Source organism: Felis catus, chromosome C2 (assembly GCF_018350175.1).
Source record: "Felis catus isolate Fca126 chromosome C2, F.catus_Fca126_mat1.0, whole genome shotgun sequence".
Lineage (NCBI taxonomy): Eukaryota > Metazoa > Chordata > Mammalia > Carnivora > Felidae > Felis > Felis catus.
In genome coordinates this window covers 83,880,332-83,903,473 of record NC_058376.1, presented here as the reverse complement: position 1 = coordinate 83,903,473, position 23,142 = coordinate 83,880,332, and the positions used below count along the sequence as shown (strand labels likewise).

General features: G+C 39.8%; 1 protein-coding gene across 2 annotated transcripts in view; it reads right to left on the bottom strand.

Moving 5' to 3' along the window:
• MCF2L2 (MCF.2 cell line derived transforming sequence-like 2) overlaps positions 1-23,142 on the bottom strand; it is a 270,244-nt gene that overhangs the window by 23,996 nt on the left and 223,106 nt on the right. For both annotated transcript variants that reach the window (XM_045037208.1, XM_023260362.2), the window contains 5 exons: positions 20,112-20,183; positions 16,688-16,813; positions 9,014-9,229; positions 8,025-8,117; positions 7,772-7,850 (listed from right to left, as the gene is read on the bottom strand). In XM_045037208.1, the coding sequence (XP_044893143.1) occupies positions 7,772-7,850; positions 8,025-8,117; positions 9,014-9,229; positions 16,688-16,813; positions 20,112-20,183 (586 nt within the window). The remainder of the gene's footprint in view (positions 1-7,771; positions 7,851-8,024; positions 8,118-9,013; positions 9,230-16,687; positions 16,814-20,111; positions 20,184-23,142) is intronic.

Sequence of the window (23,142 nt, the reverse complement as noted above, 5' to 3'; positions counted from 1 at the left end):
GGATAAAGAAAAAAACCAAGACCCATCTAAATGCTGCCTCCAAGAGACTCACTTTAGACCTAATGACACCTGTAGGTTAAAACTGAGTGGTTGGAGGGGAGCCTGGGTGGCTCAGTCGGTTAAGCATCCGACTTCGCCTCAGGTCATGATCTCACAGTTCGTGGGTTCAAGCCCTGCATCGGGCTTTGTGCTGACAGCTTGGAGCCTGGAGCCTGCTTCAGATTCTGTGTCTCCCTCTCTCTCTCTGCCCCTCCCCTACTCATGCTCTGTCTGTCTCTTAAAAATAATAAACATTAAAAAGTTTTTTTAAAAAGGGGCACCTGGGTGGCTCAGTCAGTTAAATACCCAACTTCGGCTCAGGTCATGATCTCACAGTCTGTGAGTCCGAGCCCCGCATTGGGCTCTGTGCTGACAGCTCAGAGCCTGGAGCCTGCTTTGGATTCTGTGTCTCCCACTCTTTTGGCCCCTCCCCTACTCATGCTCTGTCTCTCTCTTTCAAAGGTGAATAAACGTTAAAAAAAAAAAAAGTGCGTGTTTGGAAAAATATTTTTAATGCAAATGGATGTCAAAAGAAAGCCAGAATAGCAACACTTACAGTGGACAAACTAGACTTTAAAACAAAGACTGTAACAAGAGACAAAGAAGGGCACTATATAATAATAAAGGGGACAATCCAACAAGAAGATAAAACAATTGTAAATGTTTACGCATCCAACATGGAAGCATGCAAATATATAAAATAATAACAAACATAAAGGAAATAATTGATAATAATACAGTAATAGTAGGGGACTTTAACACTCCACTTACATCAATGGACAGATCATCTAAACAAAATCAATAAAGAAACAATGGCTTTGAATGACACACTGGACTAGGTGGACTTAACAAATATATTCAGCACATTCCATCATAAAACAGCAGAATATACACTCTTTCCAAGTGCACATGGAACATTCTCCAGAATAGATCACATGTGAGGTCACAAACAGGACTCAACAAATAACAAAAAGACTGAAGTCATACCATGCACCTTTTCTGACCACAACACTGTGAAACTAGAAGTCAACTACAAGGAAAAGTCTGGAAAGACCACAAATAATACATGGAGGTTAAACAACATTGTTACTAAACAATGAATAGATAAACCATGAAATCAAAGAAGAAATAAAAAAATACATGGAGACAAATGAAAATGAAAACACAACCTTTGGGATGCAGCAAAAGTGGTCCTAGGAGAGAAATATATAACAATACAGGCCTACCTCAAGAAGCAAGAAAAATCTCAAATAAACACCTAACCTTATACCTCAAGGAACTAGAAAAGGAAATACAAATGAAACCTAAAGCCAGCAGAAAGAAGGAAACAAAAAAGATTAGAACAGAAATAAATGATAAAGAATCTAAAAAAATAAAATAATGGAACAGATCAATGAAACCAGAAGCTGGTTATTTGAAAAAAAATAATAAAATTGATAAACCTCTAGCCAGACATATCAAAAAGAAAAATATTTATGCATTCATGCATAAATATTTATGCATTTACCTGTTAATGGATAAAGAAATTGGGGTATATCCAAACAATGGAATACTACACAGCACTTAAAGGAATACACTACTGTTACACAAAAACACAAAAATTATGCTAAGTGAGAGAAGCCAGACCAAAAAAAGTACATGCTGTATGATTCTCTTTCTGAAATGATAGAAAATTCAAACCAATCTTTAGTGATAAAAAGATCAGTGACCGCCTGGAAAGCAGTGGGGGATGAGGGAAGAACAGGAGAAAGGTAATAAAAAGGGGTATGATCTTGTAGGGGTGATAGATGTGTTCATTATCTTGACTGTGGTGATGCTTTCACAGGTGTGTACATGTGTCAAAACTTATCAGATTGTATATTTTAAATATGTGCAGTTTATTTTGTTAATTATACCTCAATAAAGGCATTTAAAAAATAATAGTTTAAGGCCTTTGTCCAGAAACTTTAATAAACTAAAATGCATATTCCAAGTCATTAACCACAGCTATCCTAATTCCACAGTTCTAGGATAGGACCCAGATACCTGCATTTGTAACAAGCTCTTCAAGTAATTCTAAGGCAGGCTATCCCTAAACCATCCTTTGTCAAACTATGGTAAGGATTTCTAGTACAATCTTGCGACTAGAATGTTGCTTCTGGGGAAAACAGGTAACTTGTTCTACTGGGGTTATTACATCTTCCTGTTTTATGTCTCCAGAGCTCTCATATTCAATTACCTTAACATATATTTAGTATAGTATTAATAGTTCAAAAGCAAAAGTAGTTTTTCCTCATATTAACTTTATATAAATTAAAACAAACTACATAATGTAGTATTATTTCTTGGCAAAGGCCAGAAGTTTAAATAAGAAACTTACATCACTTGGTTGTTGTGACAGAAAACTGATGTGGTGGTTTTCCAATCACCCTTCTTAGATTATCTTTTTCTACATCTTGTGATGCATACTCACCCTTGCATCTTCCTATCCACCTAATGGTCAGAGAAGACACAGAAAGAATGTGAAATGGTCACATTCCTGCTAAGTCTCTAAGGACAAAGTTTATCTTTTCATAGTCACATAACTTTCCTTACCAAACACAACAACCATTGTCAGTATAAATGATAGGAGAGAGATTTTCCACATGAGACTAGTATTTCTTAGCCTTCACATTACCTGAAGGAAATATCTGAACTCAATTGATCAAGCTTATTGTGAATTTTTCCTATCAAATATCCCTGCTGTTACGAGGATCAATTGAAAAAAACAAATGTGAAAGAGCAAAGCCTACTCAAAGATGAGTTTTAATTATTAAAAGGCATTCAGCAAGTGATACCTGTGAAAATAGTTCAGGAGAAAAAAAAAACCCTAAAAAATGGTCTCCTCCATGAAAACATGGAAAAAACTGGCAAAAACAGAAACAATACTTTCAGAACACTAGAAATTAAGCAAAGGCTTACAGCAATTAGGGGAATATTTATTCAAGAAAAATGGCAGTATCTTAGTATGTATGAACAGTGAGCTTTGTGGTATTTTAGCTGCCCTAGTCCCAACCAACCCCTCCTCTTGATGGTAGCTTTGGAAACCAACAGCCTGCAGTCATGGTGAAAATTAACAACCTGGCAGCCATAGGAGGAGGCAGAACGAGGTTGGAGTTCAATCAAAGTTTCATTTCCAGAGAACTGTCATTATTCGACTTGCTTGGGAGTTCTTTGGAACACCCTACTTACAAGGCTGTCTTTCTTAGACCAATTCAGAGCTTGCACAGTGTGAAAAACCTTTTCCCTGGGGATATTTGTAGAAAATTACTAGAGGCAATTGTTTAACTTGTTGGCTGCCCGAGGCACTGGATAACAGCTGGGACAAAAATAGGCTAATCAAAAGTTTAAAAGGTAAAACTTGGGAATGAGATGTCCATAGTGGCTTTCAAAAGCTCCCAATATTCCTTAGAATCTGGAAGACCATGTTACATACCCAAGTCTGTATGTATGTTCATGAAAAATCTGAGAAGGTCTTATGCTCTCATCTCTGGTTGATCTTGGGGCTCTGTACAAATAGGAAGTGAAAGCTAAGGTGGAACTGTCACCTGCTTGTCTATGTGTTGAAGGTGTATCCCATTATCCACACAGAGCTCCTGGCAAGGACTAGAAAAATCACTAAACAAACAATAACAAAACAACAAATGATACCAACAAAAAACACTGGAGATAGAGATGACTTTGGTTTCTAAAATTGCCGTATTATATTATTTTAAACGTCCAGTTTTCAGCAGAAAAATTGTAAGCCATGTAAAGAAGCAAGAAATCATGGCCCATATGTAGAAAAAAGAAAAAAAGCAATCAAGAGAAACTGTCCCTGAGGAAGCCAAGATATTAGACTTCCTAGACCAAGACTTTAAATCAACTATTTATAAAATGTTCAAAGAATTAAAGGAAACCAAAAAAAAAAAAAAAAAAGAAAGAAAGAAAGAAAGAAAGAACTAAAGGAAAGTATGAGAACAAACACTCATCAAATTGAGAAAATAAATAGAGAGAAATTATATTTAAAAGGGACCAGTAGAAATTCTGGGTTGAAAAGTATAATAACCAAAAAGAAAAATTCAGTAGAGTGGCTCAATAGCAAATTTGAGCAGGCAGAAGAGTGAGAGAACTTAGATATAGATCAATTGAAACTATCCAGTTTGAGGAAGAAAAAGAAAAAGAATGAAAAAGAATTTACTTATTTTATTATTTTATTTTATTTTTGTAATATTTTTTTAATTAAAAAAATTTTAATGTTTATTATTTTTGAGAGAGAGAGACAGAGACAGAGCATGAGTGGGGGAAGGGCACAGAGAGAGGGAGAAACAGAATCTGAAGTAGGCTTCAGGCTCTGAGCTGTCAGCACAGAGCCCAGGGTGGGGCTCAAACTCATGAACCGCGAGATCATGACCTGAGCTGAAATCTGACACTGAACCATCTGAGCCACCCAGGCGCCCCAAGAATGAAAAGAATTTATAGAGCCACTAAGAATCTGTAGGACACCATCAAGCACACCAATATAGACAGAATGGGAGTCCCAGAAGAAGACAAAAACAAAGAGGCTGAAAGAATACTTAAAGAAATAATGGCTGAAGACTTCCCAAATTTGATGAAAAAACTAATCTACACATCCAATTATCTACAAACTCCAAGAAATATAAATTCAAAGAGATACACCTAGATATATCAAACTGTCAAAAGAGAAAGAATCTGAAAGTAGTAAGAGAAAAGCAGCTTGTCAGATGCAAGACATTTTCAAATAAGATTAATAGTTGATTTCTTATCAGAAACTATGGAGGCCACAAAACAATGGCATGACATATTCAAAGTGCTTAAAGAAAAAGACTGTCAACCAAAAATTCTGCATCGATGGTCAATTGATTTTCAACAAGGGTGTTGTCTTAGTTTAAACTGCTATAACAAAGTACCATAGACTGGGTGGCTTATAAACAACAGAAATTTATTTCTTACAGTTCTAGAGGTTTGGAAATCTTAGATCACATGGTTGTGTTCTGGTGAGGGTTCTCTTCTGGGTTGCAGGTTGCTGACTTCTCATTATATCCTCACATAGCAGAGAGCAGAGATAGGAAGAAAATTCTCTCATGGCATTTATGATGGCATTAATCCTATTCATGTCAGCTCCACTCTTATAACCTCACCTACTCCTAATTACCTCCCGAAGTCTTCACTTCCTAATACCATTGGGTATTACCATTGGGTAAAGTTCCAACATATGAATTTGGGGGGAATACAAACATTGTTAAGGCACTTGAATCCATAAAAAGTGCCCAGACCATTCAGTGAAGAACAGAACAGTCTTTTTAATAAATGGTTCAGGGACAATAGGATATACACATGTGGAAAAATAAGCTTAGATCCCTAATTCAAAGATTAACTCAAAATGGATCAAGGAGTTAAAAACAAATTTTTAGAAGAAAGCACAGGTATAAATCTTGGATTAGGCAATGATTTCTTTTTTTCTTTCAATGTTTATTTATTTATTTTGAGAGATAGAGGGCTGGATAGAGAGAGAGGGAGAGACAGAATCCCAAGCAGGCTCTGCACTGACAATGCGGGGCTCGATCACACAAACCATGAGATCATGACCAGAACTGAAATCAGGAGTTGGATGCTTAACCAACTAAGCTACTCAGGCGCCGTTAGGCAATGATTTTTTAGATATGACGCCAAAATACAAACAACCAAAGAAAAAAATAGATAAATTAGACTTCAACAAAGAAGTGATCAAGAAAGCGAAAAGACAAGCCACAGAATGCGAAAAAATATTTGTAAATCATATATCTGATAAAAGTTTAGTACCCAGAATATAGAAATAAGGTTTTACAACCACTATAAAAAGATAATCTAATTTAAAAATGGGCATAAGCGTTGTATAGACATTTCTTCACAGAAAATATACAAATGGCCATAAGTTGGGGTGCCTGGGTGGCTTAGTTGGTTGGCTCAGGTCATGATCTCACGGTTTGTGGGTTCGAGCCCCGCATCGGGCTCTGTGCTGACAGCTCAGAGCCTGGAGCCTGCTTCGGATTCTGTGTCTGTCTCTCTCTCTGCCCCTCCCCCGCTCATGCTCTGTCTCTCTCTGTCTCAAAAATAAACATTAAAACAAAATTTAACATTTTTAAAAATTTTTTTTAATGTTTTATTTATTCGTGAGAGAGACAGAGAGAGAGAGACAGAACATGAGCGGGGGAGGAGCAGAGCAAGAGAGGGAGAATCTGAAGCAGGCTCCAGGCTCTGAGCGTTCAGCACAGAGCCCGATGTGGGGCTCAAACTCACAGACTATGAGATCATGACCTGAGCTGAAGTCGGATGCTCAACCGACTGAGCCACCCAGGCACCCCAACATTTATTTATTTTTGAGAGAGACAGAGCATGAGCAGGGAAGGGGCTATCAGCACAGAGCCCGATGCAGGGCTCGAACTCACAGACTGTGAGATCTGTGAGATCATGACCTGAGCCGAAGTCAGACGCCTAACCAACTGAGCCACCCAGGTGCTCCTAAAAAAATTTTTTTTTAAATAGTCAATAGACACATGAAAAGATGCTCAATATTACTAGCATTAGGGAAGTACAAATCAAAACCACAATGAGTTACCATTTCATATTTATTGAGATGGCTATAATAATAATAGTAATAATAAAACGACAATACCAAGTGTTGGTGAGGGAAGGGAGAAGATGGAACCCTCATACATTGCTGGTGCAAACAAGAAATGGTAGTAGTGCTTTGGAAAACAATTTGGAAATTCCTCAGAAAGTTAGCATAGAGTTAGTGTTACCATATGGCCCAGAAATTATTTATATATATTATACATGTATACATGTATAATATATATATATGTATTTTTTCCCAGAGGTTCACACAAAAACTTATACACAAGTTTCCATAGCAGCATTATTCATACTATCCAAAAAGTGGAAACAACCAAAATATCCATCAGCTTATGAATGGATAAACAGATATGTTATATCCATACAATGTACTATATCTCAGCTATGGAAAGGAATAAAGTACTGAGACATGCTACAATATGGATGAACACTGGAAAAATTTTGCTGGGTGAAAGAAACTAAACAGAACATGCCACATGTTATATGATTCTGTTTCTGTAAAATGTCCAGAAGAAGAAAATCCACAGAGATAGAAAGCAGATTCACAGTTGCCAGGGTCAGAGGGGAGGAGGAAGATGGGGAACGATTGCCAATGGGCACAGGGTTTTATTGTCGGGGAGGGTGATGAAAATGTTCTGGTGATGGTTGCACAACCTTGTGAAGAGATCAAAACCCATTGAACTATACACTTTAATAAGAGTGCGTTTTATGGTATGCTAATTATATCTCAGCTTTAAAAAAAAAAAAGCAGTACAGCTTCTGAAAGTAGTACTGGCCATTTAAATGCCCATAACATAATCTTGGGTGGGTTTGGGATTTGGGGTTGAGAAAGTTGACCTCGACAATTTGGTATATAGGGGGAACACAGTTGAAAGGGACACATCCACACACAACCACACACACACACACACACACAGACACACATACAAACCCCACACAACTTAAAGCAAGCATAGGTGCTTCCAGGTGCTGTGAAAATGTGGCCACAGTTACTTTCCTGGCAAACCATTTTCTTTAACAATATCCCCAGTGTGCACACCCACCACAAAATTAGAATCAGTATAACTCTGCAGACTAAAGTCAGCAGGGGTAACCTTACCTTTAATATTGTTTTGCTGTTCCATTAGTAATTTACTTATTTCTGAAAACCAACAATCTCTGATTTCCTTTGAAGTTGCCTGCAATTGCAGATAAGAAGACACTCTGAGTATCAGATCACATGGAACATTAATTGGACAGGGTTTTTATTTTCTGGATGACCTTTAGAATAATGAGATAGAAAACACTTGCCAAGTCAGGGAACACAATAAGGAAAGAGTAGCAGACACCTGTGAGGAAGGCATGAGCTTTACCTGCAGGATGTATTTCTCAAGTCCATTTCGGTTGGCAACTTCAAACTTTCTGCTGCTCCCCCTTCCAAGCTGGCGAACTGAAAGTGTCTTCAGCTATTGTAAAAAAAGAAGAAAAACTGCTGTACCACCGTTGTCTGATTTTTAAACTGTCCCCGTCAGCCACTCTAGTTCTTTCTACCCTTGGTAGTTCTCTTCTTCTATCTTCCTTTCACATGTTTTGTTGTTGTCTGTTAATGGCCCCAAGGAGCATAAAGCACACAGTGTCATCTCTCTTCTCTGTTTCAGGGGACAACACAGACTGTATCTTTTCATGGACTCCTCAACCTTTAAGCAAAGAGATCATCTCTCCTTTAACACCTAAGTATTTCACAAATCTGTATATAATAGTAACTGAATTAGTCTCCACTAAGAAACATAAATAACAAAAGCTACTATGAACAATTAGCAACTTTAATCACAAAAGCACAAATGTGTGTGTGTTGCACACATGCATGTGTGTGTGGGGGGGAGGGGAGTCTCCTCACCAGCTATGAAATATTTCCTACACAGGCGAGAGATGATGCTTGGTGTAGACGTGGGTTCCTACACCTCCAGAGCCAGGATATTGTCAACGCTTGTATGCAAAGATGTGTGGTTGAGAAGGGTAAGTCAAAGATGAAATCCAGCCCATGTTCTAAAAACCAAGTCTTTCACCCCTCTGCCTGGAGGGTACTTTCCCAATTAATTTGTCCAGACAGGCTGCCATATGGTCCCTTTTCTCTACCTAGCACTCTTTTCTCAATGCCAGCCCTGACCCTGTTCAGTGACTGATTACCAGCTTGACTTTGGAGTTAGAAAGGTCTGGATGTGGAGTCTAGTTCTGTTGTGTGGCATTTGGCAAGTTAACCTCTCCTCTCTAGGCTTTAGTTTCCTGATCTGCAAAACAAGGATATTGATATTTCTCTCCATAGGGTCGAATTTGATTCCCAAATGCAACAGGACCCCTTTACCTTCATGGATTTCTTAAAGCTGTAATGAGGAGATAGGCCCTGGTCACTGGGCTCCATTCGTATCTTACAGAACACGATTCCTCTTTCAAAAAGATAGATTTGCCTCTGGCTGGGCTTAAATCGAATAAAATCCTTCATTTTATAACGATCCTTGTGAACTGTCCAGACACTGAAAGAACCATGCATCAACAGCTTGCCCAGTTTCCTGATGTCATCCTTTGGGAAACACAGACATACATAAAAATAAGCTGTTACATTTCTTGACAGGGAAAGAGCCCATAAGGGTCTATTTCCAAATTATAAAGCGTGCTTATTTGAAGTTGACAATTTTGAAAGTGCCAATCAGGCTCATCTGTCACTAAATCAAAACTACAATTTCGTGAGCTTCACTGAGCATGGCACCTTTCAGTTATGTAGGGAAATAGTTCAGCTGTGCAAGGTAAGAAACAGAAAGCATGTTAGAAATACTTGAAGTAAAGATACTGGTACTCTGCTATTTTTGTCTTTAGAGTTAATTTCAGCTAGCAGAATTCTGTTTCCTCTTCTTTGTTTTTGATACATGACAGTCTACTTTAAAAGGGCAAGAGATTCACATTTAGGTATGCTCAGGAGTGACAGAATTTTTGCTGCATTATGGACCTATTCCATCATAATCCATGCATTTCATCTGTATCCTAACATCTGCCTCGGGTATGAGAAGCTGCGAACGTGAGATTTGTTCTGAAGGAAAAAAGCTTAGTATCCCCTAATCTTCATAACATTGTAATGGAAATAGTAATTACATTCAACTTTGTGTTTTTCAGAGTGAGTGGATGGGGCAAAGATAACCCCAAAATACAAAATGTTTTAGAAAGTCTATTTGGCTTCAGGGACCATTTTACGATGCTTATCCCTCCACTAGCAAACCCACCTTTCTCCTGTGTCTGGTTAAAAGTCCAAATTAGTGACTCTGCCATCTCTGAGCTGTCTCCAAAGGGTAGCGGAGTGAGATGAGCTAAGAATATTGTATTTTATCTTGTATTTTTAAAAAAACTAGACCACTTGAGGTAGATAATAAAGAATTTATTTCCCTAAAGGAAAACGCCAAAAGGAGAAAATTATTTGAAAAGGACCAGGAAAGAGAATTTTCCCTGAGTTATGTCTAGCTGACATAAATCCTTACAATTCCTGAGAGTTAATACTAGAAATATGTGTATTATTTATAACTGGGCATTTTTATAATTTATTGTTTATATTGAGCAAACTGTGAATATTAAAATGATTTGCTGCACTTCTGAAATTCTAAAATAAAAACTTCAAGAACATAGACTCTAGTCATTTCTATGGTGCTTACGGTGCTATTTTTCTCTTTTTGCTTTGTACAGTTTACACGTGTAAACTGTGGTGAGTGAAGGAATAAAGAGCCCCAAGCCATAAGGACTGTGCCCCTGAAAGCATGACACTCTTGCTTTGACTGCACAGGCTCAGCTTGACCAGGCTCCAAAACAGATGGATAATGGGTTCATGAGGACCCCTGAGAAATTCTTCACTTTTTCCACATCCTTCCAGGAGCCACTGTGGCAATCGCAGTGATTGCATTCTCCTTTAAACCCATTCAGTTTCTACTATATACACATAAATAATGCAGGAAATACGTTTTCATCAAGGCCATTGGCAAAAGTAGGTGCTTAATATTTGCCACATGAACAGCTATAATCAGTAGTTTCTATTTTATTTTTTTAAGCTTACTTATTTTACTTTGGTGGGGGGCATAAGCAGGGGAGGGGCAGAGACAGAGGGAGACAGAGAATCCCATGTCAGTCCCTGCTGTTAGCACAGAGCCCAATGCGGGGCTCTAATACGTGAACTGTGAGATCATGACCTGAGCCGAAATCAAGAGTCAGATGCTTAATCAACTGAGCCGTCCAGGCACCCTGGTAGTTTCTATTTTAAAATGTATTTATATTCCACCTCATTAAAAAAAATGATATATCTTATAAAAATATATACAATACAAGCAGACAGAAAATAACCAAGGAAATTAGGGTGAAAAAAAAGATTAAAATAAAGATGAAGAAGTTGTACATAAAACCCATAAAATAAAGCCATGTAAACCTGTTGCAGACAAGATTCTGACCTTCTAGTGGGCAGTACAGAGGAAAACACTATATGATACATTATGCCCAAAAACATACCCAAACCAGTTGTTCAGGAAACACACAGCAATTCCTATTAATGAGATATGAGAGAAATTTCTTCCATGGGTCCTGGTCCTCAATAAAGAATCACTGAGTCAAATACTGAACATGTCCTCAACCACACCCCAGAATAGACAAGTGGATTTTAGGTAAAGCTGTTTTCTGACAACACATTTGGTGAACGTGCAGGCATCACTTCGAAGCACAGCTGGTAAAAGCAATTCTAAAAGAAACCCGAATGATGGGGGAGTGGGGAACAAGTCCAGGTGTGTACTCTCTAATGACCTGTGGAGAGCTGGGTGAGGTTAGTTAAAGTGACTGCCAAGTCCATGAGGATACTGCCTTGTCTATAGCTTTGCTGAAGAGACAACTTTAGGTGGCGATGTTGTCTTTATCACCTCTGCTCTTTCCACCTCATCCCTTCAGCAGCCACAGCTGTTTGCACCTTAGTAGGCAATTGACCAACAGATATAAATTCAGAGAGGGGCCAGCCAACTTGACTGCTGTCTGAACTAAGGCAGGAATCCACAGGAATTGTAGCTGTGAGATGCGTTGTAAGAGAGCAAGAGGTGTAAAATACAATTAGGTAGCAGAGCAATAAAGTGAGTCACCAGAAACTATGAGGAAGAGGACAAGACATGGACAGAGGGAACGAACCAGTCAGTGGGTGGTGAGAGGAGAAGACATCAGGTGTGTGGATGTATCTGGCACATACAGGCAGGGCACACAGGTGAAAACCTCCACTTCTCCCAAGCCAAGGCCCTAGAGCTGCTATGAGTCCTGGAATTGTCCCATTCCCACCTCTGTGAGCCCGGCTCTTTGTTCTGACTCTTCCCAAGGCTCATGGTCACCTATTCCAGTAAGCCCATCATCACTGGAAGTCAATGGAGGGAACTGCTGGGTCTTTTGAGTCCAGCTGAAACAGAAGGGCTGCATGCCATCCAGGTATTTGCATACACTTTGTAGGGACCACACTTGTGATGGGATTGGACATCTCAATGCTCAAGGCCCATCTTGCAGCAGCCAAGGGTGTGTGCCCTATGCAGAGCTGATGAAGAGCAGGTGCACACGTATTACCACCAGCGAGGATGTATGCTGGCATGGAGGCAACCCCACCTCCCAAGGGCAAGGGCAGGGGGATCCCTCTGAGCAAGATCAAAGATGACCCTTGGTCATCTTTTCAACTATATGTATCCTTTCTTTCCAATTAGATTGAAGTTGGTTCCAGGGCCGGAGACCACGTGCATAACTCCCGTAGATATATGTCCCCTTGACATATAATATTTATTCGTTTACTGGCACGAGTACCTGGGGGGATACGAAACTAAATGCTCCACACTGTGAGGAAGCTAATTTGGTGATGCCCCAGTACTAGATTGAACAATGTCTCCAAAAAAACTCATGTCCACCTGGGGCCTCAGAATGTGACATTATTTGGAAATAAGGTCTTTGCAGTTGTACTTAGCTAAAAGGAAATCCTCCTAGAATAGGGTGGGCCCTAATGCAATGACTAGTGTCCTCATGAGAAGAGAAAACAGAGACGCAGACACAGGCACACACATAGAGGTGACTCCATGAAGACAGGCAGAAACTGGAGTGATGCAGCTATAAGCCAAGGAATGCCGAGAATTGCTGGCAACTACTAGAAGCCAGGGGTGAAAGCAAGGAAGGAGGACTCTTTCCTAGAGTCTTCAGAGGGAGCAAAGTCCTGATATCACCCTGATTTTTTACTTTTAGCCTCCAGAACTGTGGAGCTTTTTTATTGCAGCTCTAGGAAATGAATATATCTGCAAACCAGGTTTTCTAGTAATGATGTAATATTGTGGCCATCACTTTGGTGTGCTGAATTTTTTAAGTTTTTTTTAATGTTTATTTTTGAGAGAGATAGAAAGAGAGACAAAGCATGAGTGGAGGCAGGGCAGAGAGAGACACACACAGAATCCGAAGCAGGCTCCAGGCGCTGCACTGTCAGCACAGAGCCCGATGCAGGACTCGAACTCACGAGCAGTGAGATCATGACCCGAGCCAAAGTTGGACGCTTAACCAACTGAGCCACCCAGGCACCTCTGGTATGTTGCATCTAATGGATATCAACTCAGAGATACAACACAGGGGCTATCCCAAAACAAATAATGACGTGAAAAGTTAGATGGCCTCCTCCATGTGGGAAATGATGGCAAAATAAACTAGTAACTATTACCATTTTTCATGTGTGGAATTTTGTAGGTAAGAACTCTGATAGAAGAATTTCAAATGTGACTATATCAGCGAAATGAAGAATCTGGCTGGGAGAGTGTCTACTGAACATGGCCTCAAGAAAGAGACCACTTTCGGATGCCCAGGTTTCCATTCCTGGCAGTGACAGCAATGTGACAAGGATATATGCTTCTTGCACAAAGACATAGGAAACATCTGGATAAATGCATCAGCACAAAGTCAGTCCAGAAACAAAAAGAAGAAGCCATAGGCCAGAAAAGCCCCTTAATACAATCACCAGAAGCAAAGGGGTTCCTTCCTTTCCGGTCTGATCAAGTACCCAAGGAAGTCAGCTGTAGGGCCCTTTCTTCAGCATCTACCAGCTGCCAGGCACAGTGCTAGCTGCTTTTATTATGATTTAATCCTCATTAACTCCTTACAACCAACCGCCCTTTGACACAGGTGTCTTGAGCGTGGGAAGAAGCACAATGCAATTTCACTGAGTTGTTAAGATTATTTACTCAGTCTTATCTCTGCAGCCAACACTACGGTAAGTAAAGTAGGAACTGAAATAAAATACTTGGCCTTAGCCCACAAAACTTGCAATAAAAATATATCCTTTATTGAATGGCATAATTTGTTCCAGAAAATAACCTTTACTACTCAACTTTGGAACTTGTTCCTGGCAAGTCAGGATTTAAAAGGACTCTATACAAATCTCTATTTTATGCGTTGGATTGAATAGAGGGGACACTTTTTTTTTTTTTTTTTTTTTTTGCAAATGGAAGGAATAAATGACATCTCGGTGTTCCACAAAATAAACTTTCTTAAAACAATTTTTTTTTTTTTTTTAGTTTCTGTGATTAAATTAAACCAAGAACTAACTGAGTGTACAACAGGAATAACATTGTAAATACCAGGAGGGAATATTTTCAGTTGTTTTAATTATGCATTCACCCACTGAAGTTCAGTGTCCTTCCTTTTCAGAACCACGTTAATATTGGATACCAAGTAGTGAAACTAACAGGTTAAGTTCTGGGTTTGTCCACACACTCAGCACATGATTGTAAACACCCTGTGCTAAGGTTCTACAAAGCAGAGTCAAAGAATCTCAGAGTCCTAAGATCTGAGTTAGGAGTAGCTGAGTTGCTAGTAAACGCTAAACAAAATCAGATGAACAAAGTGTTGAGAGAATGGCACCATGGACAGGAAGGAAGATGTCCAAGAAGTAGTCCAGGCTGATGCACAATGTAATCTTGGTGAGCTAACTCTTCTTTCCGTGGATCTATTCCTGAATCAGAAACTGAAAATTTCACCGCCTGCTCTTCTATAATTCAATAGGATTAGATAAAACTGTCAGGGTAAAGTAGCTAATGTACTAGACGTAAAGCAAGTTAAAATCTTAGTGAAAAAACCAAGAGTTTATGTCAAAGGCACAATTCCGAGGACATATGGGAGAAAGAAGTTCTTTGCATTTGATGCAAAACTGCCTAAAATTCTATAAGCTGCTTCATCTCATTTGCATGCAAGCTGCCTTTAAGTGAAATTAGAATTCTACTTACTCACATTTTGGTAATTATTTTCTCATAACTTCCTCCTCCTATGCTACCCACACTTAGAATAAAACTGGGAGTTTCCTGCCCTGTGTATGATTTCCAAGACATTCATTTGATTCAGGGAGATGGACACTAACAGGATTAGCTGACACGTGTTCAAAGATAAAAAGAACAGGAGGATGTCCCAAAATGATTAAACAAATTGCTTCCTTGAGTTTCCTTAAATGAAGAAGGAAAAAAATTTTACCAAGAAAATCATCCCCTCCCTCACATACGCTGTGCTTCGTGAATACCCTTCTGAATCATGCATCAGAAGTAAGCAGAGAGCACTCTTGAGTCCCAGGGGACAGTAACAGCATTCACTGCCTGATCACTGTGGACCCAGTGGGGCTGCTTCTGAGATGCTGGTCAGAGAAATACCAGGAGGGAGGGAAATAAAAAGACCACACTGGCCCCTAATTAATTTGCAAGGTTTGACTTATGATCAGGAAAGAAAAGAAAGGTCATTTCATTTGCCTAGACTTCAATAAACAGTATGTTAAAATGGGATAAAAATAAGAAGGAAAAGTATCTGTCTGAAATGTAATTCTCAGAATGCTTGATCCTTGTGTGGTAGACAGAATAACAGCCTCCCAAAGAGGGCCACGTCCTAATCCCTGGAATCTGAGAATATGTCAAGTTATGTGACAAATGGGAATTAAGGTTGCTAATGGAATTAGGGCTGTTCATCAGCTGATTTCGAGATGGGGAGATACCATGGATTAATGGGTGGGTCCAATGTAATCACAAGAGTCCTCGAAAGTCGAAGAGAAGGTCCAAGAATGATGTGATCTGAGAAGAACTTTGAAATGGAGAGAGAAACCGTGAGCCAGGGGATGTGTGTGGCCTTAATGAGCTGGACAAGGCAAGGAAACAGATTCTCTCCCACAGCCTCCCAAAAGGAAAGTAGACACCTTGATTTTAGCCTGGTGAGACTGTGTTGTACTTCTGACCCGTGGAACTATAATATAATAAATTTGTGCTGCTCTAAGCCACCAAGGTGGTGGTAAGTTTTTATGGCAGTGATGGAAAACTAATCCACCTAAGTCAAGATCTAGAGCACCTCCAGGAAAACCAGTGATGGGCCAGTCCTAAGGAACCCATACACTTACAGAAGATGGCTTGCCTGGAATTCCCCGAATTGACCTACTCAGGAGTTTACCCTAATGCCCGGGTTGAGAGAGTTCAACTCCTTAGCATTGCTTCTTTAGGTATTTTCCTTCAATCATTTGGATTAAGGGATGTACGATATATGCTTGTCAGACCTCTTCTGAGATCTGCGATGTGAAAATGGAGTTAGACTTTCACTTAGGACCTATTTTCAAAGGACTTTGTACGAAGAAAATCTGAGTCAAGAAGGAAAAAAATTTAATCTTTTAATAGTGCCATGAGTCAGAATAAATTACTCCTTCATCACTTTGCCCCGCCCATATATGTTCTGGTCCTTGAATTCCTGGCTTTTCCAGAGTGTGGGTCAGTCTCAATATTCAAGACCCCAGGAAATACAACACAAGATTCCTGAAAATGCTAAGCTGTTGCCTCGATTCCTACAGCACAGATCTGTAGAACAATTTAGGCTACTTTCTTCAGAGTCCAATTCCTTTACCACAGGTCATCTCTCTAACTTTGCCATAAGCTATCTCCTATGTTTGTAATATTGTGCCTGCCTTTTGCTGAGATGTTCCAACACTTGCTATGGCACATACCGGACATCCAGTGACTGCTGCCAGGTCCACGGCCAACTCACAGGACTTGATCAAATCCTCCATCATGGCCAAAGCTTGTTGTAGTTCAGCTAAGAATGCTGAATCCTTGGTCCTCTTTGGCCCATTCTGTGGAAACCAAATGCCTTGTTGGAAATCAAAAGGTAAACCATCTACCAAGTGAACAAGGGAAACAGGACAGAGATAAGGAGAGACCAATCCAGCCAGCACAGAGACTGAGAAGGTAAATACATGGATCTCTTTCCCTGCTCCCAAAGAATGGTGGTTAAAGATACTTGCTGGTTTATATACATGATAAACACACAAGCAAAATAATCAACCGCACCTTCTGTACATTGAACTAATGAAGAATGACGTTCACAAAATCATGGATATTATATTCCTGCTATATAAGAAACATACTGACCTTTTATTTTAAAAAGTTTATTTATTTATTTTGAGAAAGAGAGAGAAATAGAGAGGCAGAGAGAGAGGGAGAAAGAATCCCACACAGGCTCTGTGCTGAAACAGGGCAGAATCTCATGAACCTCGAGATCATGACCTGAACCGAAATCAAGAGCCAGACACTGAACAAACAGAGCCACCCAGGCGCCCCCATGCTGACCTTTTTTAGAGCATAAAAAACCCAGACCCTTTATATAAGCTGCTCTCCCTGTTTTACATCCCACCAGGGGCCTATTGAAAAGTACAATCTCAGTATCATATTCCTGTGGGTAAATTTATGCTTAAAACCATCCCAGAGGAGGATATTTGTAAACTCCCATAGAGGCAGAGAATGAGCTGCCTGCCATGTGGAGGCTTACTAATAAGTATCATGTAAATGCCCTAACTGTTGGATTTGCCACATTGAATCCCCCCTCCAGCTCTACCCTTTCTCCCTCTTCTCCTTCCCCAGTCTTTCCCACATTCTATCACCATGAAAGACATGAAAGAGGTAAGCCAACATGGTCTGCACCTCCCAAACACAAAGTCTCAGCATTAAGTGGAAACATTGTAACTGCTAATTCAAGAGACCAATGTTCCAATTATTACTACCATGACACTTAGGACACAATAGAGATGACCGTTTCTGTGTGAAAGTCTTTTGCTTACAGTTTCAGTATTTTATTCCCCTGCTACCTACATAGCATATTTATCTGTTATCTGGTAAATACCAACAAAGAGATTTTGGTTTCTTCCTTTTTGTTTTTAAACACATCAGTTTCTGGGGCGCCTGGGTGGCTCAGTAGGTTAAGCGTCCAACTTCGGCTCAGGTCATGATCTCACAGTCCATGAGTTCAAGCCCCGCACCCAGCTCTGTGCTGACAGCTCAGAGCCTGGAGCTGCTTCGGATTCTGTATCTCCCTCTCTCTCAGCCCCTCCCCTGCTCATGCTCTGTCTCTTTCTGTCTCAAATATAAATAAAAACATTAAAAAAATTTTTTTTTAAAAACATCAATTTCTCCTTTTTTTTTTTTTTAAAGTTTACTTATTTATTTTGAGAGAGAGAGTGTGAGCATGGGAAGGGCAGAGGGAGAGAGAGAGAGGGAATCCCAAGCAGGCTCTGCACAGAACCTGACATGCAGGCTGAATCCCACCACCATGAGATCATGCCCTGGGCCCAAATCAAGAGTCAGACGCTTCACCAACGGCGCCATCCAGGCACCCCTAACACATCAATTTCTACAACAAAGGACAGACAGCTCTTTGCTGCCCCCCTCCCCCATATAGCCCCACCTCTTTTTGTCCTCTATAGCAAGGTGTAAGCAAAGGTTTGTGTATTTTCCTAATCTCTGCCTAAGCACTGGGGATCAGTTTCTTTGGATCAGGGATTTGAGTGACAAGACCAATCAATGACTTGAGACAAAGTCATGATCTCGCTGTGTATGAGTTTGAGCAGTTCGTGAGTTGGAGCCCCCCACCTTGTGCTCTCTGCTGTCAGCACAGAGCCTACTTTGAATTCTCTGTCTCCCTCTCTATTTGCCTCTCCCCTGCGATTTCTCTTTCAAAAAAAAAAAAAAAAAATATATATATATATATATATATATATATATATATATTTAGTCATGACCCCATGGCTTGTGGGTTCCAGCCCCACATTGAGCTCTGTGCTGACAGCTCAGAGCCTGGAAGCTTGCTTCAGATTCTGTGTTTCCCTCTCTCTCTGCCCTCCCCGCCCCCCCCCCCCCCCCATGCTCTGTCTCTCTGTCTCTGACAATGAATAAACCTTTAAAATATATGTATATAAACATCAGGAAAAAAACCCCTCAACTTCCTTTTCGTAACTCAACTGCTCCTATTCCCTCTCCTTCCCACTAACCCTCCTCCCACAAACACAGCAGGTAGTTACTTTTACATTGCATAATGTAGGGCTCAGAAATATCCTTACAAATATTATTAAACTAACTCAGCCTAGCTCCCCTTGCTCCAGGCTATAAAATTATTATCTGTATCTTGAGCTTCTCTTAATTTGAAGGGGTCCCTACCATATATTCTGAGCAGGGAGGGCATACAAATGACTGCTCCTCATGTTTTTCTTGTTAAAACCAGAATATTTTATAGGAAATTTAAAAGAAACCCCACTGGTAAGTCACAAATTTCCTGTGAAATGTGGTATGTGGTATGGCTCCCATCTCTTCTTCTTCTTTTTTAATGTTTTATTTATTTTTGAGAGAGAGAGAGTATGAGCTGGGCAGGGGCAGAGAGAGAGGGAGACAGAACCCACAAAGCAGACTCCAGGCCCTGAGCTGTCAGTACGGAGCCCGATGCGGGGCTCGAACCCGAGAACCACGAGATCATGACTTGAGCCCAAGTCGGACGCCCAACCGACTGAGCCACCCAGGCACACCTCATGTGAGCCACCCTCATAATCCTACCATGCAGGAAAAACACAGCTGAGATTTTATCATATTTATTTCCAGTCTTTTATGTATGCATTTTACACATTCACTTAATTTCGTGTTCCTGTTAAAACATTTTTTTAAGTTTATTTATTTTAAGAGAGAGAGGGAATGTGAGTGGGGGAGGGGCAGGGAGAGGGAAAGCCAGAATCCTAAGCAGGCTCCATACTGTCAGTAATGCAGAGCCCAAAATGGGGCTCAAACCCACGACCCTGACATCATGATCCGAGCTGAAATCAAGAGTTGAAGCTTGACCAACTGAGCCACCCAGGCACACCTCTTGTTAAAATATTTCTATGTGAAGGAAAGAAAATGTATTACTACTTGTCCTGTTACAAACCTCAGTTTGAAATTGCCTTTAATTGTTTTGTTTTTTCTGTGACTATAAATTATAGGATATATGCTATTTTAGAAAATATAAACAATAAAGATCATAAACAAGACAAACAAAATTGCCATAAATCCTTCCAACCAGAGACAGATACCATTGACAGTTAGTTATGTAAGCTAATATTTAATATACAGTACCTTAGCCGAACCTCCTTCCTGGTCTCCTGGGTCTATCTCCCAATCCTTAGGAGTCTCAAAGTCCAGCAGACCCTGCATTAACCCAAAAGACTTATTGGAAATTAAAAAGCAAAATGCCAACTAAATCTACCATGTCAACAATCTCCAGCAAATGCCAAATCAACAGAGGATGTATGTAAGTTTGTGTGTCACATGTAAGAGCGAAAGAATGGCACAGAGTTCTTTCCACAACCAGAATCATACTGGAAACATTTTTCCAGAGCCTATTTTTTCCCACTTAACATATCACAAACATTTTTCCATGACATTATGTTTTTGTAAACATGTTTTTTAATTGTAGCAGACTGTTGCATTCTGTAGATAAATCCTAATTAATTAATCTCCCTACTATTAAACATTTAGGTTCAATAATTTTTACTATAATAATAATCATTGTGCATTTTTCCTAAGGATAAATTCCTAGAAGTGAAATCGTCAATGTTAAAAGTTTTGATGCGTATTTCCAAGTTCTTTACAGAAGGACTATGTTCCCACCAGTCATATATGAAAGCTTGCTTCATTAGCCCCACCATACATGGAGTATTAACATTTAATCAAAAAGTGATTTAATCAATTCAATCGACAGAGAAATCCTCATTGTTTTAATGTGAATTTCTCAAAGAGCAGGTGAGTTAGAACTTTCAAAAACATGTTTGCCATTAGCATTTATTCTTTTGTAAACTGCCTATGTCCTCTGTTCATTTTTTTATTATTTTCTTTTTTATTTCAACTTGGAAGTATAATTGACATATAAAACTGTTAGGTATTTAAAGTATAACGTTAACGTATATATGGTATATATATTTGGTACACATATATATTGTAAAAGGATTGCCTCCATCTTGTTAATTAACGACTCCATTACCTCACATATTTATCTCTTTTTTTCTTTTTTGGCAAGAACATTTAAGTTCTACTTTTAGCAAATTGCAATTATAAAATACACTGTTACCAACTACGGTTACAATGTTTTACATTAGATCCTCAAGCCTTATTCATCTCATAAGCTGTAAGTTTATACCCTTTTACCAGCCTCTCCCTATTAATTCTTTTTTCTAATAGTAGTCTATTTAATTTTTGTAAAAGAAGAAAAATGATTATCGCATGACTTGCATTACACAGGAAATCAGCACAACCACCTATTCTAGAACATTCTTCCTGTAATAAGCAAAATGTACTGTAAATAAATAATGCACCATTTTCCAAATCATATATATCTTAAAATCTAGGCTAGAAAAATTCTCTACATTAAATTTGATAGTTTCCATACATAGCCTATTTGACATAAATCATGGGCTCAATAAAAGTGAATTTCTGTTGTCCCTAAATGCATCTATTTTTAATATATGCTAATATACAATACATTTTTAATCAGTTTGCCATGACTCATTAGACATTATGTACATTATGTACTCAAAACTCTGTTTTGACTGTTAATTTTCATAATATCTCAGGAAAGATATTATTTCATAGGTATCATTTCTTTTTGGTTCTTTTTTTTTAAATTATTAACTTCTATGCACTCATTACTAGACATGCTGACCATCTGTCATGTATCTATCTTGCTTATATGATATTTTACCCAATTTTTCAGGTGTCTATTTTTAATGGTATAATCTATCATTTCTTTCCCTTATTTTTGTACTAGGGAAAAGCTTTCTCAGACCAGGATCCCATGATCCTTTCTAAGCCATGAGACAATCAGTCAGACATCCATGTTCTTAAAGAAGTTGATGGTAGGCCTTTCAGAATGAGCTCTGTCCCTCAGGGTGGAGAACACTGGAAAGTTCTTCCTTCCCTCACAGGCGGGCCAGTGGTCTGAACTTGTTTTTCCAGCATGCAGCGAATGGGAAAAACTGGTTTGCCTTGAGTAACCTCCCATGGTTTCTCGCAGACCCCCAAGGAATATTTTACAGTGATTCTGTCTCTTGTTTCCTCAGTGAAATGAACTAACAAAATTCTCTAATTACTTTTCACCTGGACTACCTCACTTATGCTCCCAAGAAACATACCAGGAAAGTACTAGTACTACCTTCATGTTACAGTTGAGGAACCTGAGGCAGAGAGAGGTTAAGTAATTTCCCTGAGTCCAAGCAGTCTGGAAGCGTCAGAGCTGGATCCACACCCACGATGGCTAACCCCTCAGTCTGGGTTTCTAATTACTGTGCCCTGTGGTCCTCCGGCTATGGTACAGAACTTCATGATTGTCTCAGCATCACTTCAGTGGGAAAACTTGAGCACCTCGGTACCCAATGCCCCCAGACGGAGGTGGTGAGGACCCCCACTTGTCTGGCTCCTTCCTCACGGGGCTCAGTGGTAAGACTTGTCCAGCTTAGATGACAGTAAAGATGGGACGGTTACAGGAGTGTGAAGCCCTGAATGAACACTATTGAAACACACTCACAAATGCCACTCGTGGAGGGAGGCAGTGGGCATCACCCTCATTCCCACACCAGTGTGACATCTCTGGGTATAAAACAATGGCTATGTGTTCCCGGAAGCTTCCCAGGGGTCAGCACTGAGTGAGCTCTCTTCATGCATTACCCACTTGCCCCTCACACCAATCCTGTGAAGGAGGTTCCAGTATCTCACACAGGAGAAAACTAAGGCCGAAGAGGTCCAGTAATGCCACAGCTGGTGACGGCATAGCTGGTCCAGCCTCGGCTGGGGCTGCAGATGCAAACTGAAAAGGGCACCTTTTTCTGAGGGCAGGATGTTAGGCAATGAGCTTAACCTCCCTGAGCCTCAGTTTCTTCATACACCAGAGACTTTCTGGTGCATCTGATTGTGGGGATTAAATAAGAAATGTATATGGGAAGGTACCCAGTAAATAGCAGGTGCTTGTATTTTTTTAAGAGATGGTAACCACTGGGCAAGAGCTGCTCATAAAGGTTAACTCAAAACACAACATGGAGGAGTGGCTGAACCTTTCCCTCAGCTCACACATGGGGAGGCAGCCTGACAGCTCCTTCTGTCCTGTTTGGGTGTTTGG